This window comes from Wyeomyia smithii, chromosome 1, assembly GCF_029784165.1.
Source record: "Wyeomyia smithii strain HCP4-BCI-WySm-NY-G18 chromosome 1, ASM2978416v1, whole genome shotgun sequence".
NCBI classification, from domain to species: domain Eukaryota; kingdom Metazoa; phylum Arthropoda; class Insecta; order Diptera; family Culicidae; genus Wyeomyia; species Wyeomyia smithii.
In genome coordinates this window covers 132,286,910-132,304,953 of record NC_073694.1, presented here as the reverse complement: position 1 = coordinate 132,304,953, position 18,044 = coordinate 132,286,910, and the positions used below count along the sequence as shown (strand labels likewise).

At 35.9% G+C, this 18,044-nt stretch overlaps 1 protein-coding gene across 8 annotated transcripts in view; it reads left to right on the top strand.

The window, feature by feature from the left end:
- The window catches only part of LOC129717991 (cadherin-87A), a 434,657-nt gene extending 419,192 nt beyond the window's left edge, over positions 1–15,465 (top strand). For all 8 annotated transcript variants that reach the window (XM_055668357.1, XM_055668359.1, XM_055668354.1 and 5 more), the window contains 6 exons: positions 5,081–5,170; positions 6,852–8,012; positions 9,494–9,654; positions 9,886–9,987; positions 10,065–10,440; positions 13,866–15,465. In XM_055668357.1, coding sequence (XP_055524332.1) covers positions 5,081–5,170; positions 6,852–8,012; positions 9,494–9,654; positions 9,886–9,987; positions 10,065–10,440; positions 13,866–13,949 — 1,974 coding nt within the window. In that variant the 3' untranslated portion in view covers positions 13,950–15,465. The remainder of the gene's footprint in view (positions 1–5,080; positions 5,171–6,851; positions 8,013–9,493; positions 9,655–9,885; positions 9,988–10,064; positions 10,441–13,865) is intronic.
- Positions 15,466–18,044: the final 2,579 nt, after the last annotated feature.

Genomic DNA, 18,044 nt, shown 5'->3' with positions numbered 1-18,044 from the left:
TCTGCTGCGTCAGGGGTATCAGGGGTACAACGTCCGTTGGTGGAGTTGTCGATGTCGCCGTGTTGCTATGCTGGAGTCGTTCTGGATGCCGGGCGTTCACTTGCTGCGTCAGGAATGTCGGGCGTCCAGTTGTTGCATCAGAAATGCCATGTGCAAGGATTTGCTGTGTCAGGAATGGTGCGTCCGGTGTTGGTGTACAGTAATGTCCATAACTGTATATCGGGACTGCAAGGGGGCCGAATTTCCTTCTTCCAAAACTCTGGAATATTTTTGGTAAATTAATTCCTATCTGGAAGATAGGGCTCCCATATAAATTAAACATAAATTTCTGCACAACTCAAGAAATAGCCAAGCAAATGTGAGGCATGTGATGGTTTCAATGGCAAAAAAAGCGGACTCCCATATAAATAAAACACCAATTTCTGCACAACTCAACTAGTCAAGCGAATAGAACCAAATTTAGCATGTGGAGGTTTTTGGAAGCAAAACAGAACTTCCATGGTGATTCGACTCCTTTCCCTCTTCTGGTAAGGAGAGCTTACATACAAATGAAACACAAATATCTGCATAACTCGGTAACTACTCAAGCAAATGGAACGAAATTTGGTATGATGGTTTGGCATCCCTCCTTTTTCTGGAAGGAAGAAAGGGGTTCCCATACAAATGAAACAAGTATTCCAAGTTCCAACCAATTTTTCAAAAAAAAAAAAAAAACAACCTAAAATGATCGAAAACAGAACCCAAACACCGTTTTTCAATCCAAAATGGGAACATCTGGTTTCTGGAAAACTAGCAAAAAAGACTGAATACCACCCAATATGGATGTTTTTGGATCAGAATGGTACTCAGCCCCCAAAAATTCACTCCATATGTCTGAGGTTCTCATTCCGATAAAACCAATCATTTAAATTTTTTTTTGAGTTTGAACCTTAATATCCAATTTGTCATGCATTTGCAGACTATAAAAAATTTCAAGGTCAATCTTTGAGAACATGTCGAATCAATTTAAAATATAAAGAAAAAAATGGGCGGGGCGATATATGCCGGGTCAGCTAGGGTATCATGTATCGGTATCATGTAAAATATATAGAGCAAAATCATTTCAAATCGTCTGGAAATACGCGAAAATTTAATCGACCATTTTTGATTTGAATGAAACATTGGCTTGGCAAACTGAGCATTGTTCACAGGTGGAGAGATTTTTTACACCCATGAGTTACATTCTAAAAGGGCGTATGCCTTTTGGCATAGGTTTTATTCGAAGCATTGTAGCCCAGAAACCGTTGGTTGTATTGAAAAAGTGTCTGAGAATGAGTTGTAGCGAATCGAAAAAAAAAAATTTAAAATAAACATTAAATTTCAATTAAAAAAAACAAGAGTTGAATTTTATTTTAATTTTTTTTAAAGAAACTTGACGTTGATACGCAACTTTTAAAAAAAAGTCCAGTATGGAGCAATGAAAAATAATTTTTTCATGATACATTAATTTTTTTATGAAAATTCTAATTCAAACATTTTTCAAAATATTTGTATTCTGATGATTTTAAAAGATGCAGAGAGTCATTTTGTATCAAAAAGCTCTTGGATTCTAAAGGCATTGGTTTTCGAGTTATTTCAAATTTAATCTTGAAAAATTATAATTATTTAGGAAAATACACGTTTTTCTTAATTTGTCCATGGTTCTCCAGCAAAAACCATACGTTTATTGGAATGCTTAATCAAAAGTTCAAATCAAAAGTACAGTTCATTTTTGACAACAAAACGATTGGGCGAACGGTTCTCAAGAAAAGAGTTAAATGTTCTAAGTGATATAAATATATATAAAAATCAAATATTTATTTTCGAGTTTTATTATCTTAGGAACATATTTTTTTTATGACATAGATACTTTACAGAACCAGTTTCACCTTGTATTTTATACACATCATAAGTAAATGATTCGTCATCTTTTGAAAACAGCTTCATTTGTATCTTATTCTCTGAAATCGAAACAAAAGAGTAATACTTTTGTGTGGCAGCTATTATTATAGATTTTTTGAAAATATTGCTTCATTCTGTTATTCCTTGTTCATATTCTTCATATGATACCCAACTAAATGACATTTTTGATGAATTTTTATTATTTTGCTGATTAGATCAATCATACAATTCTTTTGCGCTTGTAATGGGATGTTCATGTTCTTTAGCTGAACTTGCATTTCCTGCCATTCGTTTTAATATGCCACCAATTGCATCGCATGGGTCTTTACCATGAGAAGTCGCAAAAAATGCCACCCTGCATCGAAGTTATATTTTGTTTTGAACTTGCAAAGACTTGCAAAGTTTTTTCTATTTTAATATTGTGAGGCAGCTCCATCAGACATTAATATCGCTTTTTTCAACTCTATTGTTGTTTTCAAAAAACTCATTAATTTGGCAATGAACACCTGAACCGCAACAGTATCATGAAGGGGTACTTCCGATATTATGATGAAGCTGATATTCTTGAGTATTGCAGATTCTGAATAGTAAACAACGATGAAATGAATGGTGGCTTGACTATCATTCCAATAACTACACGAATCACAAATTGATAAAGACGTATTAAAATGAGCTTGACTGTTCAATATTTTTAATTTTGCAATAACGTTTTCGTTTATTTGCGTAAGTTTGATGAGCACCGATGATCAGGAAAGGGTTTACAGCATTTGTGTATTCCATTTTCACTTTATTCATCTTCACAAAATGCAAACTGTTACTGACACATCTGGAGAAGTGCAATCGTATTTATATACGAAAACAGATATTATAGGTAACCCAGTAGTTATTGGTTGCGTATTTTACAAACAGTTATTAATAGTAAACAAGTAGGTAGTGTTGCACGACAAACATATTTTTTTATAAAACATTCGGCAAGGGGGAACGTGTAGGTAGGCTAAGGCTTAGCGCTTGAGTTATTTATCCAATCGTTTTGTTGTCAAAGAATGAATTGTATATTTTTGATCAAGCATTCCAATAAACGTATGGTTTTTGCTTTTTTGCTGGTTTTTGCTGGTGAATCATGGACAAATTAAGAAAAACGTGTACTTTCCGAAATATTAATAATTTATTGAGCTTAAATTAAAAATAACTCGAAAACCAATGCCTTTAGAATGTTAACTACCAAGAGCTTTTTGATTTAAAATGACTCTCTGCATCTTTTAAAATCATCAGAACACAAATATTTTGGAAAATGTTTGAATTAGAATTTTTATAAAAAAATTAATCTACCATAAAAAATAATTTTTCATTTCTCCATCCTGGACTTTTTTTTAAAAGTTGCGTATTAACGTCAAGTTTCTTAAAAAAAATAAAAACTTTTTTGTTTTTAAATTGAAATTTAATGTTTATTTTTTATTTTTTTTTTGGTCAAAAAAAATTTTTTTATACAGTGTATATTTTTTTATGGTGCATTTCTAATTCCCTACAACTCGTTCTCAGACAGTTTTTCTATACAACCAACGGTTTCTGGGCTACAATGCTTCGAATAAAACCTATGCCAAAAGGCATACGCCCTTTTAGAATGTAACTCATGGGTGTAAAAAATCTCTCCATCTGTGAAAAATGCTCAGTTTGCTAAGCCAAATACGTGTGCAAAGTTTCATTCAAATCAAAAATGGTCGATATTCGACCATAGGTCATTTGGCGCGATCTTGCTCTATATATATTGTTGAAGCTGAAAACCTCGAACACGCTCACGCATTTTTTTCGAACATGCATTTAAGTTCATTTCTGTTTTTCACTTATATCAAAGGTGAGTGCCGCATTCTCATAAAAACTAAAAAATCATTATGAATTTGTATCATTTTCAAGAAAAAAATCTGTATTATACAGATATTTGTGTGATAATGTCGTAAAAATCTGTATAACTACAAATAAAGCTAAATATGTCTCAACAAAGAGTCGCACAGAGATATAGAATTTTCATCTATATCAGAACCAAACAAAGTTTAATCAGAATCGAAAATGACAAATCGAATTGTACAGAAAAAGGTCATTTCGCGTGGAATCACCCGGTATTAACCCTCTAGTGCCCAATGCCGCATTTAGACGGCTTTCAGTTGAACCTCTAAAAAGCTTAAATCGATACTTAAAAAATGTTTGTAAAAATTCATAGTGATTTTTTCCAAGTTCGCCGGAAAATTAACTTGGGCAATAGAGGGTTAATAAAACAAAGGCTACATAACAGAGCCTATGATCATTTGTTTGCACAAATCTTGCATACCAGGCGCAGTTGTGGTCTGGTCACCAACCAGTAGTTAGAAGACTTGCAGTATTTTTTTAATACTCGTCATATTACAGAATAAACATGATGATACGATGTTGATCCAAGAAATATCAACACAATCTGTTGCAGTATCGAAACTTTTACATATAGCCGTCCGCCACCTTTAAACACATCGCGGTTTTGCTGATAGGTATATAAAGATATTCGCGAAATAGCCTACATCTGTTCATTCATTTATTTCAACAACCCGATTGGACTGCATACCAAACAGTTTTAATTGAGTTTTGCGTTAGAGTTCTATTGAAACTGCTTTTCGCTCATGGAAAACCTCAGCGCGTCTATTCGCCTGAACATATTTTGATGGACGTACTCTATTGCCCCAGGCGCCAATCAAAAGCTTCAAACGCAAGTAGCGTTTCCAGATGCACGATGAGCCAAATATGGGCATGAGCAAAATATGGTGGGATGAATACTAAACCGTTGGAAACAGAGCAGGTTGTACCGAGCTGCAAGCAGCCTCTCTAATAGGCAACAAATGTCGGCACAGTAAAACGTGTGGCCTACGGGGCAGTTGCTCATTCGGAATATATTAGCACCCGTTCTAAGCCTGACAGCTATGATGGCAGCATGTGGAATGGTGATGATAGGATATTTACGGCCACCTGGCGTTGGTAGCTCACGACTTTTCAGAAACTAAAAACGCTCTTTTTTGTGTTGTACTGTGTGCGGAAACACTGGTTATCATAGATGTCACCGACGAGGGACTCCTGCAATTTTAAAACGCTGGAAATTTATAAATCTGATAGTCTGTATTTTAATTACATTCTGTTCCAGAATTTAGCGATGACGGACTATCTCGTTATGACGGTGAAAGCGACTGATAACGATGAGGGAACGAATGGAAAGGTGCTATATCATTTACAGGTATGTAGAAGCTGTCTCGTATCTAAAAGATATTTTGTAATTGGTATCAGTTTCATATCATATATTGGCAATTAGAGCCTAGCCGGCAGTTCTAGGTTTAAAAAAAGGGTTGCTATCCTGGTGACGGTTATATTTTGGCTTCGTAATATGAGCTTTTGATTATGGTTGATGTTAAAAAGCATGAAAATAACATACGCTCGTGCGTTTTTGTTGCACTGTCATCTGTTTTTATGAAGTATTGTTTTACCAGTGAATCAGTATACGCCATTTTTAAATTTAATTTTCAAATAACACTGATAAGATTTAATTAACAACCGAAATATAATTATAATATTTTCACAAGATGACACTGTAATTTTTTAAAACCGTTTCGGACAACTTCACTGGTTAAAATAGCTTATTATAGCCTTAGTAAATCACTTTATTGTTATACCGTTACTTATTATTGTCGATTGCGGGAGAATTTATCTCGCAAGATGCATGCAAAACGCCGTAGAAGTGCGCGGGTATAACCAATCATGAGGTGTCTTCTACAAAAAGTGCGCAAATCCAATTTCCGCACTTTTTGTAGAAGATATTACTGCGATTGGACGTACCCGCGCACTTCTACAAGAATTTTTCGCGAAAAAATTTGTCGCAATCAACAATATATTGCTTACATATAAATATGCAGCGCAAAGCCCAAGTTTTTCGGTACATAGTTAGTATCTATCCCAGTCGAGAGTCGAGCTTGCGACGACCAGTTTGTTTGACCAGTATCGTACCTTGAGGCTAAGAAAGATGCGAAAAGTATGAGAAGGGTCACAAAACGCGGTTATCATATTTTTCGGATTTATAATCGTGAGAAAAACCATACTGTATTTTAAGTTTAGTAAAGCGGGCAATGTGTGTAGTTCCGCGGGAATGCGAAGATGAACGGGAATAGAAGGTGTGACTAGCATTAGAAATTTTTTTTTTCTAATGCTAGTCACACCTTCTATTCCCGTTCATCTTCGCATTCCCGCGAAACTACACACATTGTCCGCTTCACTAAACTTAAAATGTAAGTCAATATGACAAAAAATGAAATTAGTTCGTAAAATATCATACAGTATTTGTTTGTATGCTAAGTACTGATCATTCAGAATTATCTCTTAGAATTAATTTACTAAGATGGAATAAAATTACCCGCATAGTATGCAGTATTTCGAAAAAAAAAAACATGGTTGGTTAAATTTGAACTCGACAGCACTAGCTTTTTTGTATAAATGCTTTTGTGGTTTTCACAAGAACTCCAGAAACATTCGTATTGATGACGAATACTGTTGTTGTTTTTTCACCTACAGCAGAAAGCCAGACTTTTCCGTCCAATAGATGGTCAGGTTCCCCGCCCAATAGATTGTCTAAATTATCAGCATTTATTAGTATTCATTGGGATAGGTAAATAGTAAATAGATGGTGGTAAGAAACAGACTTGAGTAAACGTATAGAAATCTCATCAGAACGCTGGCAACCAATATTTTAAAAAAGGCATTAGGAAAATGGGGGCCAAACACTAGAAAACCGATATTAGCAGATGAAAAATATTAAAGTTCACCAGAGTGTTAACAGTTTAAACTCAAAACATGTGCATATATATTCATTTTTTCCAAAACCTGTACACTAACAAACCATCTTTCCTTCTTCCCAATACACACAACAGGTCAACAACCAGAATGTGCAACACACGGATGAATTCGAAATCAACGAGATGTCTGGCGAACTGCGCATTCGAAGGCCACTAGATCGAAAACGCCAGTCTCGTTTCGAGTTGATACTGGTGGCGCGGGATCAAGGTACACCGGCGTGGTTCGAAACGCTGCGATTTCTAACGGTTGTGCTGGTTGATGTGAACGAAAATTATCCAGAATTTCCCGACGCATCCAACCCCTACAAGTTCGTTATTGCGGAAAATAGCCCGAAAGATATTCGCATCGGGAAGATTCAAGCCTTCTACGATAGCGTCGATCCCAAGATCTTTTATTACATACTCTTGGGCAATGAGGAAAAGGCATTTTATGTGGACAAAACGACTGGGGATATTTATACTAACAAGTCATTGGATCGTGAAGAATCAGACGTGTATGCTTTATACATTCAAGCTAGTAAGAAGTCTGATTTATTAGTAACAGAACGTGATAGAATGATGATGTCTATTAAGAAGTTGGAGCGGGACAGCACTGTTGCTAAAGTTTGGATTACAGTACTGGACGTAAACGACAATCCTCCGGTGTTTAAGCAGGATATCTACCACGCTGGTATTAGTTCTAAAGCATCTATAAATGAATTGGTGACAATTGTTAATGCAACCGATCGAGACCTAGGAACCAATTCTACTATGGAATTTTTTATTAGTGGTTCCTTTTTATACAAATACAATTCTCTCAAAACAACAGGAAGTATTGTACCCAGTCCATTTACAATTGGGAAAGATGGCCGTATCATGACCGCTAACTACATGGCAGAATACAACCAGGATCGCTTCATCTTGGAGATTGTGGCCAAGGAAGTAGAGTCTCCTGAGCGTATTGCTACGGCTAAGGTGCACGTTTGGATTTTCAATCCAGAACAACTAGTGAGGGTAATACTGTCCAGGCCACCGTCGGAAGTACACATGGAGCGCGAGGAAATCATATCAGAGTTGTCCAACGCTACCCAGAAGCTGATTATCGTGGATGAAGTTCGTTATCATGTTGACAGTTTGGGGAGAATAAGAATGGACTGGTGCGATATGTACTTCCACGCGATCGACATGAATACGCAGACGATTGTTCCTGTTGAGGAAATTCTAAGAGAAATCGACGCCAAATATGACTTCTTGCAGGTGAGTAGTATGCAGCGGTAACTTGTATTTCATCATAGATTTCATTAAGTCGTAAATATTTTGATCAGACAAACTTGAAATGACTCCAGTTATCTTGATAACGTTTGAGAGGACCCAAGATTGGGCCTTTAGGTGCACTGGAAGTTTATCAGATTTTTGAATTCGGATAGACAACCTGCAGCCTGCAGAGTTCGATAAGTTTAATAATTTGTTTAAATTTTGATTTTGATACTGTAAAAATAGGGGAGTTTCGTAGCCGCAAGGTTACAGAGTCCGCTTTGGTGAGCGGGTGGTCGTGGGTTCGAAACTTAGTAGAATCAGACCATTTGGTTGTCAAAGGACTTTAGCATAGGTTTACTCTTAGGCTCCCCACCACATACCCTTCCTTCAGTCTGAATTCTACAAAACCCTTGTTGACTCTCCTTTTAACAAAAATAAGTCCCTATTCTAATAAAACTGGTGTGAGTAACGTATGAAAGTTCTCTCCAGGGAATTGTAACTAGGCGATATTGTTAGGATGGTCAGAGGCTCGGTATAGTAGAGCAGTAAGCTTGAAACGGAAAGGTAAAACTTACACACAAGCACGGATATGAATGATAAGCGTATCACTTACTTCAATAGTGATACTGCCAATAATATGAATTGCGGAATACAGAAAACACCTGGGCAATATCACCATAGATCTAATCTCTGGTCGCAGTGATGAGTCCACACAGGAAAAAATATAAAAATAACAGCATATATTTTCGCAACCGCGTATTTTTTGCGTCAAAATAGAATTTTCATTCTTTGATGTGTAACATCAGCCTGTTAATGAATTTTCTCAAACAGTGTCTTGAAGTGTTTCAAATATCATCTAATTTAATTTGAACTAAATTCGCAAAGTTTCAATAACTTTCGTCTCAAGTTACGGCAGTTTAATTCGGTGATGGATTGTAATTGCAACACCATTATCGATATTCTCCAAATTCTGAATTCTTTTAGCCACGTCATTGAGATGAAATTTTAATTAGCTGTTTGTTTAATAAAAAGTTTCAGCTATAACTGCAATGCGCATACTAGTTGTTGAAAAATTGACATTTAAACTCAATTTCATTCGCATTGCTCCAAACAAGATATTCGCCTACAACATCGAATGTTGTTTGCTAGAAAAGAAAGTTATATGTTAGGTCCCAGGCAGTTTATATTGAAAAACATATTATCAAAATAGCAATGTTGTCTAAGTTACTTACTTTTCGCGCGTAATCCGATGGTATTGTGGTTTCATGAAATATTTTATTTTCGAAAATGTTAGTGGTAACCTGCCCAGAAGGTAGTTTTTTCCAACATCAAAAATGCTTTGTAGAATTCACATTACACTTAGAATATCAAACCACATCACCTCTACTAACAATATAGCCATGAACATCGAGCCAATTCTAAACGATCATCAATTCTATTCGCATGTACCTATTCTATCTTTTCGTTTCGTTTTGTCGCAGGATTACAATGCTGGCTTTTCGATTGAGAACGTAGTTCCAGCTTACGCAACCACCGTCCAGGACGAGTTCGACCTGGCTCTGGCTGCGATAATCGCCTTGCTGATAGTGCTATTTGTTGGTGCAGTGAGTTTCACTGTTCTTTGCTGCTGCCTCAAACACTGGTGAGTATAGGGTGGAGAAGGGATGTTTGCATCAATATATTTCAAATACTCGAAAGCATTATTTTTTAAATTTTGTGATAGTGCATAAGTGAATATATTTCTGCCGAGCATAAAAAAATACATTTTAATCATTTCAATTTTAAATAACTTTCATGGTAGCTAGTGTAACCACCCTCAGGGTAAATAACCCATAGATAACCTAATCAATTTCATGTATACTACTTCCTGCAGGGTTATAACAATTCCCAACGAGACGAGAAGGAAGGACGCTTTGATCAAAAAGCAGATTATCGAGGATTTGAATACCACCGAGAATCCACTTTGGATTGAGCAGTAAGTCAATAGTGTAACCCTTTCCACTGCTTCTATAAATTAATTGTTCGTATATTTCCCAAATCGCAACGCAACAGAAAGTTAAAGCTGTACGAAGAGCAAGAACTGACTATGCAAGTATTTTCGGAGCCGGAACTAACGCAACAGCAACAGCAGCAGCAGATGAGCCCGAATGCAGCGCCTTCAATCAACCAGGAGCAGGCATTGGTGCTTGGCCTCGACCGTAGGGATTCGTATGAACTATCCCAGGGTGGCGGCGATAACACGTATGCGACTATCCAGCCGCGGAATTTTACCTCCAATCTGAGTGCAGTGCTGGGCAGCGGGGTAGGAAGCGGCAGCGCTGGCGGTGGCGGAGGAGGGGTTGCTATCGGCAGTGGCGCCTCTGGTTGCCTTGGGCTAAGCGGAGAAATGTCGGATTATGCGACGCTTCGAAACAGTAGGCCGCCTTCGGTAAGTGGGAGATATTGAACAGATGTGCTAACAGCGGTTGACTTCATTCAGCTTCGGAAATGCGTGATTTCATTCGAGTACGGTTGGAAACCAAAATTCGTTATATGGCGTATGTTTTCGATGCAGAAGGAAATACATCGATTTATCATATTTGTTGGGGTTCCTCGAAATTTGTATATAAATTATTTCTGGAACGGAAATTTTGCGATGATTTTGAAAGCTGCGAGTGAGTGAGGAAAATATAATTCAATAATTTAAAAAAAATGTTACAGAATGAAGGAACTCTGCAGTTTCAGTTGAATACCATAAGGAAGTAAGGAAGCATACTTATTAGGGTGGCAATTAAAATCGACTTTTCGAATTTCGCATAGAAGTAGTACACACTCAGAAGATTCATTGCCACCAATACTTATCAATATAAGGTGTACAAATGTTATCTGAGACCGAACCTGTTTACATGAAATATTTAAACCGATTTTAGTTATGTTTGTTTGAAAGCCCATGATTATTTTTTAAAGAAACTGTATTTAGGTCATTTTATTGATGAGCCCCTCGTTTATGAACTCTTCGTTTTTCGTTAAAACTTGGCTCTTTTAATGAGCTGTTTAGTGCTCTAACTATTGCATTTTTTACAGAATTACAAGATATCACTGGAAAACTAGTCGCCATATTCAATTTGGCCGCCATAATGCATTTCTTCAGAACAAAAAACGATTTATGAACAATTACCTACTCACTCACCTACGGTAAAAATTCTTGCGCCATTCGAAAGCTTATGCTTTTTACATGAAATATATTAAGATCAGATATGTTTGTTATCTAAAACAAAAAAATATCTAAAAATTACCACATTTGTTCGACACAAAGGTTGTTTATTTAAAATCCTACCTCACTAAAATGGCAATTACACATGATATTCTCTATGAAGAATGATAAGAATATTTTTTATTTATGTTAAACCAACTTAACATTAACGGATAAAACCCAATTCATTCTAGTTTTATCGAGAAGCTTATTTATTTATTTATTTATTTATTTCGTCAAGCAAATGTAGACTACAGTTATAATGATACAATGTTTTCTTATATTCTATACATTATTTCCAGTAGTTAGTCGTTTTTTGATTTGATTTCTGCCCATAGTGATGTCGATATTTTCGCAGTGCTGATTATAGTGAAGCATCATGCGATTTATTGGGTCATTTTTTGAGTAGTTAGTTCTGTGAGAGTTTTTGGAAAATATTTTACGATTTCTTAATTGACGACTGGGTGCATAAAAATTTAGTTGCGATAATAATTTAAAGAGATTGCACGCGTTGCGAAATATTGTCATTGATAAAGTAAAGCATTGAAAGTTCGCGGCGTTCTTTAAGTGCTTGTATGTCTATAAGCATGCAGCGTGCTTCATATGATGGTAAGGGAAATTGTGTCCAATTCAACTTACGAAGCGCGTACAGAAGAAATTGTTTTTGGACAGATTCAATGCGTTCTTCATGTGTTACAATATAGGGATTCCATACAATGCTACAGTATTCCAGAATTGGTCGTACGTATGTAATATATAATAGTTTGATTGTATATGGGTCTTGAAAATTATGGCAGAAGCGTTCTATAAATCCCAGCATACTATTTGCTTTGTTGATTATTGTGTTATAATGTTCTATTAATGTAAGTTTGGAGTCTAAGACTACGCCTAGGTCCCTTACGATTTTGCATTTTTCTACTGGTTGATTTCCTAGAAAAATGTCTGTTGGTGGTGTTAGTGTTTTTCTGCTGAAGACTATTGAATTACATTTTTTAATATTGAGTTGTAATAGACTTTTGTTGCACCAAGTGTAGAATACATTAATTTCATTCTGGAATATTTCGAAGTCTTCTGCATTGATTATTTCTATAAAGAGCTTCATGTCGAAAGCATATACAAGCACATGTGTTGATTTAAGAAGAAAGGAAATGTCATATACGTATAATATAAAAAGAAGAGGGCCCAGGTGAGAACCTTGAGGAACCCCGGAAGTTACTTCTATTGGGTTTGAAAAGGAATTTTGAAAGCGGACTATTTGTGTTCGTTTTGTTAAGTATGACTGCAGTCATTACAAAAATTTTGTTTCCATTCCGTATTTTTCGAGCTTGAAGAGCAATAATGATATGTCGATTCTGTCAAATGCCTTGCTAAAGTCCGTATAAAGAGCTTCTACGTGGTTGCCGTTGTCCATTGCAGTCAAAGTGAAAGTTATGAATTCCAAAAGATTTGTGGTAGTTGATCGGCCTTTAAAAAAGCCGTGTTGTTGAGTTGTAATTTGGTTTTTTACTTGCTGAAAGATTTTTTCATTACTCATTGATTCAAATAATTTTGGAATGCACGAAATAATGGCAATTCCACGATAGTTACAAATGTCAGATTTAGCGCTAGATTTGAAAACTGGCACTAAATATGAGGTTTTCCAGAGTTCCATTCTTCACAGACATATTAAAGAGGTGTAGTAAAGGTGTAGATAGTTATTCTGCCAAGTTTTTGAGAAAAATTGGAGCTATTTTGTCAGGTCCAGGACCTTTCGTAGCGTCTAAATTTTCAAGTGCGCTCTGAATTTCGAATTCAGATATTTTTTTGACAGATAAAGAATTCGAATATTCAGGAAAATACGAAAAATATTCGCGATCGCGGTCTATTTCTTCAAATGTGGTGTATATTTCTTGAAAAAAAAAGTGGCAAAAAGACTACATATTTCATTACTAGTATGTCCTACATTCGTGATGGAAAGTTGTTACTTTTCAGTTTGGTTTTTACGTAATTGAAGAAGTTCTTAGGGCAAGACTTGATCTGATGTTCGATTTTACGGTTATGTTCATCATGAGGAATTTTAATGGCTGCGTCAAGTTGACAGTAAAAATATCAAAATATAAGAGGCGAGCGTAAAGACCAGTAACCTTCCTTACCGAGTGAGTTGGCACTCAGTACTAAAAATACCAATGTTATTGCCGAAATGCTATGATGCTTGGAAATTCATTGACCAATTCAATCCTGGTTACTGATGAAATGTTTGATTCATCTTCACCCCTGCGTCGATTAAGATCTAAAGGATTTCGCCGATTTCTTGCTCAAAGCATCAATGTTCCATCATGTAGCTAAGCTATCCAAAACAGCAATCGAATAAAATTCGAGCAGTTTAAGTGAGAAGACGGAAAGTCTCGTAGTCGCGAATCCCATAGTAACAAAGCGAGTGCCGAGGACTCTAATTTCAAACGAAAGGTACAAAACAAACAACTAAAACTAAAAGATTGATAAATAATATATCAAAATTTCGATCACAATGATGGGTTCATACAGAAGAAGAACTGTATGTGGGGGTTTCTAGTTTTTATACACAATTTACTAAAAAGAGAGTGTAACAATTAGCAATGATAAATTATTCTTATATTCCACAGATGTACGAATTTCGAGGGTCGACTTTTCAGGTACAACAGCTGGCGGGAGGTGAACAACCAGACTTCGTGACGGAATTAATTTAAGACATTTTTAGAAACATTCCACAAGTGTATTTTGTTATACATATACGTATAGTGTAGTCGATACCAGAAGTATGTCAACGATTAGCAATCAAATAGCTAAAATAAAAGATAAAAAATTGATGAGACACCGCAACAAACGAGTGTCACTCTAATAAATACTAAAATTTTAAAATCCCCTAATGCCAAGTCGAAAAAATGTAACCATGGTAATGAAATTAACAACACAAAAAAAAAACAAAGAATGCTCAATTTGTTATACATCATGTTGAATAATCAATGTGACAACAATGTGAACTGTGAAAAAACTTTAGCGACGTGGAATCAGTTAGCAAAAATTCACCAGGCGCTTCTCTAACAAAAGACTTTTGAGATAAGAAGAGGCAACAACACTTTGATAGACAATAAATAGGAGGTATCTCGAAAAGTAGTATTTATCAAGGAAAAATATTATAATATGACATTGTGCGTATGATAAAACGTAGAACAATTCTATCGTTTTTGATTGAGATGTTTATAATTTATAGAGCTAACATTTTTTTTGATGGATACATATTTTTTGTATTTCCTTCGTAATCAACGAGAATCCGAAATTTTAACCTGCGATAGAGTGCAGAGCAAAATAGTTACATATTATATATTTTAGTATGTAAATGATTGAGATTAACCTGTCGTGTATTTTTGTCATAATCTTAAGCAAATTGTACGTTGTTGTTGTGTCACGACAAAACATTAACTTATTCATCCCAATGATTACACTTAAACTGACCGTCCACATTTGGCTAATTTTAGTTCCTTTATAATGTGTTGATGAGTTGCGCATGCATGAACCTACATATAAATTCTTAGAAATAATACAACATTGGAAATTTTTGAGAAGCGACGAAAATTAGTTTTGTTGCGGCAATTATTGATAAGAACTTGAAATTTCGAGAGAACCGGTGTATCTGTATGAATAAGCGATAAAACTGGAGGAAATATGCTCACAAATGTAAATAATTAAATCTAGAAAGTACGAAGACGTTGTTAAACATTGATTAGGTCCAAGCTCACAAGGACCCGTTATTGTAATTGGTGGCAGATATATTATTGTAAATTGAACTCCTTTTCGGGTCACTCTGTATCGAAATTTCACCTTATTTGGAAAGGTAAACCATTTTACACATAGCGGAGACAAAACGTTGAACGTATTTATCAGTTTGAAATGTATGCTTAATTTCCTCATTTTTTTAAACTGCTCCTGAGCATAAAGAATACAAATTTGGAGAATGAGATATATTTTCAACGAACATTTTTATTCACACTGTACAAATTTAGAACGAAAAATGTAAAATACTATCGATTGGAATTGTTTGTGGAATTGATAAGTAGTGTATTTCGAAGAAACAACAAGATACACTTTATTTTTAAAGAAAACACTAGACTTATATTGAATGAATTATGGTTTCTGTATAGAACACAAGTTTTAAGCCAGAAAACAAGAAATAAAACTTTTAGTAAAAAATGTTTTTAACAAAAATTTAATGTTCTCGAGAGCAGTGGGGACAAGGCACTCGGAGCTTTAATTAGCTCTCACCCAATTATTTTACTACACAAGAAACAGGTGAGTTAAAATCATTTTTAGATTCAATTCGCTTCCACAGGTGATGCTCGCGATATTTCGGTTATTTCTTCTTTCTGAACAACTGCAAAAACAAATTAAGTATTGATCTTTATATTTGAGATTTCACTCCCTCGCCTACATATAGTAAACGCAAACCAACGAAAATTAAATTTTGAAGTAGGTAATGAAAACAAGTAAAATGTGGCAAGGGTTGAACCTCGATCGAAATTTTTCGAGTTTCCGAGGGAAAAAAAAATTCTCCAGACAGTGAACATTAGTGGCTGTCGTTCAAGAGGGGATGAAGAACTGGGAATATCATGCAATGACTCCTTGGCAGACCCGCAGTCTCATCGAACATCTTTATCCAGTGAACGCACACTATATACGACAACTACGAGAGAGCACCAACAAATTTTACAAGTCGATTTTTCGGAAATAACGACCCGTTTCAAAAAATGTGAAGTACTAATAAATGGCGATGACATGAAGCTGTTTTTGGAAATTAGAATCACAAAAGTTGTGTGCAAAGCTAAGTTGGCAAGGTTGAGGTAGAACTACATAAATGTTGTTTGTTACATCACTTGTATTGAAAATTTTAAACATTTTGTGCAAAAGAGGATTTGAAGTGCTACCGAGTTTCAATTCGCACATACATCACTCAACAAAAATGGAACAAACACTATATAGCGCAAACATGTTTTAAAAGTCAGCTAGAGATAATTAACTTCTGACTATGGTGCAAAACCAGAAAATAATAAATCTTCAATCATTTATTTGTTGTCCTTATAAGGATTGTCACAGTGGAAAGCTGTTTCCACGCTGAAAACTAGACACAGTCGGCAGGTTGATGGACAGCATCCACAAAAATGGTTGTGTGTTGCTACAATACGACAGACCTTTCCACTGGAGGAAGTGTTGGCCAATGCATTTACCGCTGATGCTGCCGCTATCGTACAAAGGCAACTTTTTACTAAGGGAAATGCCGTTGCTCTACCACTGCCACTACCATCTACCACTGAGGCTGTTACCACCACTACTGCTACTGGCACCCGCTGCGGCTAACGCTGCTGGTACCCGTAAATATTAATTATTCAATTAAGCATTTAATTTGCCCTCAAAAGGACAGTTTGTTGTTCAATTTAATATCGGATATGATGCTGATCGTATCTCTGTGCTATCCCAGACAGTAGGAATAAAGCATTCCTCTGATAACACAGTGGAAAGCTGTTTCCACACCGAAAACTTTGACGGCCCACATATTTTGATTGCTAAAATCTCACAACGTTTGTATGTTGTTAAAATAAGACAACTTTTCATGGGAGTATGTGCCGACTGATGTGCTTACTACTGATGCTAATACTGATGTTCGAGTACAATCTCATATAATGCATTTCTCTTAACTAAATCCTACGCTGATCTGAGTCTGCAAGTTGAATTTTCGAAATTTATCAAGGACTTGTCACAAGGTGAACATTTAATACACAGTGGAGCGCCCCCCTCGGAAACCACATTGGTATTCCTCTTCAAAGGTTTCCTGCAACACGTTTCCTGATTCCGTTTATCTTTTTGAAAAGCTCTTCGCATCGTGCCTGAAGAAGCAATCCTCCGCCTCCGCTGATGTTTTTTCCAGTGTTTGAGTCTCTTTTTTGCAGGATAGATGTTCAACCGTATCTTCTTCGTTGTCCAAATTTGCCCAAACGTTAAAAGGTTTGGGCCTGGTGCAGTCAAAATTCTTGAGCATGGTCCAAATATGAGGTAAGCCCTTTTTGCCTTTCTCCTAGAAAGGTATAGCAATCACTGGAAAAACCAAAGGTATAAAAGTGGTCCCAATGGCCGAATGTCATATACCACTCGACCCCTTTCGACGAACTGAGCATTTTCTGTATGTATGTATGTATGTGTGTATGTGTGTGTGTGTGTATGTATGTGCAACTTTTTTTTCTCACTCACTTTTCTTAGAGATGGCTGGACCGATTTTCATGAAATTAATTGCAAATGAAAGGTCTAGTTGCGCCATAGGTTGCTATTGAATTTCATTGTAATCGGATTTTTAGTTTAGAGGTTATGTATCAAAATGTAAAAATCACGAAACATCAATATCTCAGAAACCACACAACCGATTTTAATAAAATTGATTTCAAATGATCGGGCTGTCTCCAGAACCCTTAACTTTTGAATTTCGTAATGATTGAACATATGGTTCAAAAGTTATGTAAAGAAAAGTTATCCTGAGGTTGTTTAAACTCACTCATTTTTCTCAGAGATGGCTGAACCGATGTTCACAAAATTAGCATCAAATGAAAGGTCTAGTTGCCATAAAGGTTGCTATTGAATTTCATTGCAATCGGATTGTAACTTCGTCCGTTGTTCATGAAAATGTGAAATCACATAATGAAAGTAAACATATTGACTTCCTCCTAACGATCACTGGCTAACTAAAAGGTAGAAAAGTGATCCAAATGGCCGAATGTCATATACTACTCGACTCAGTTAGA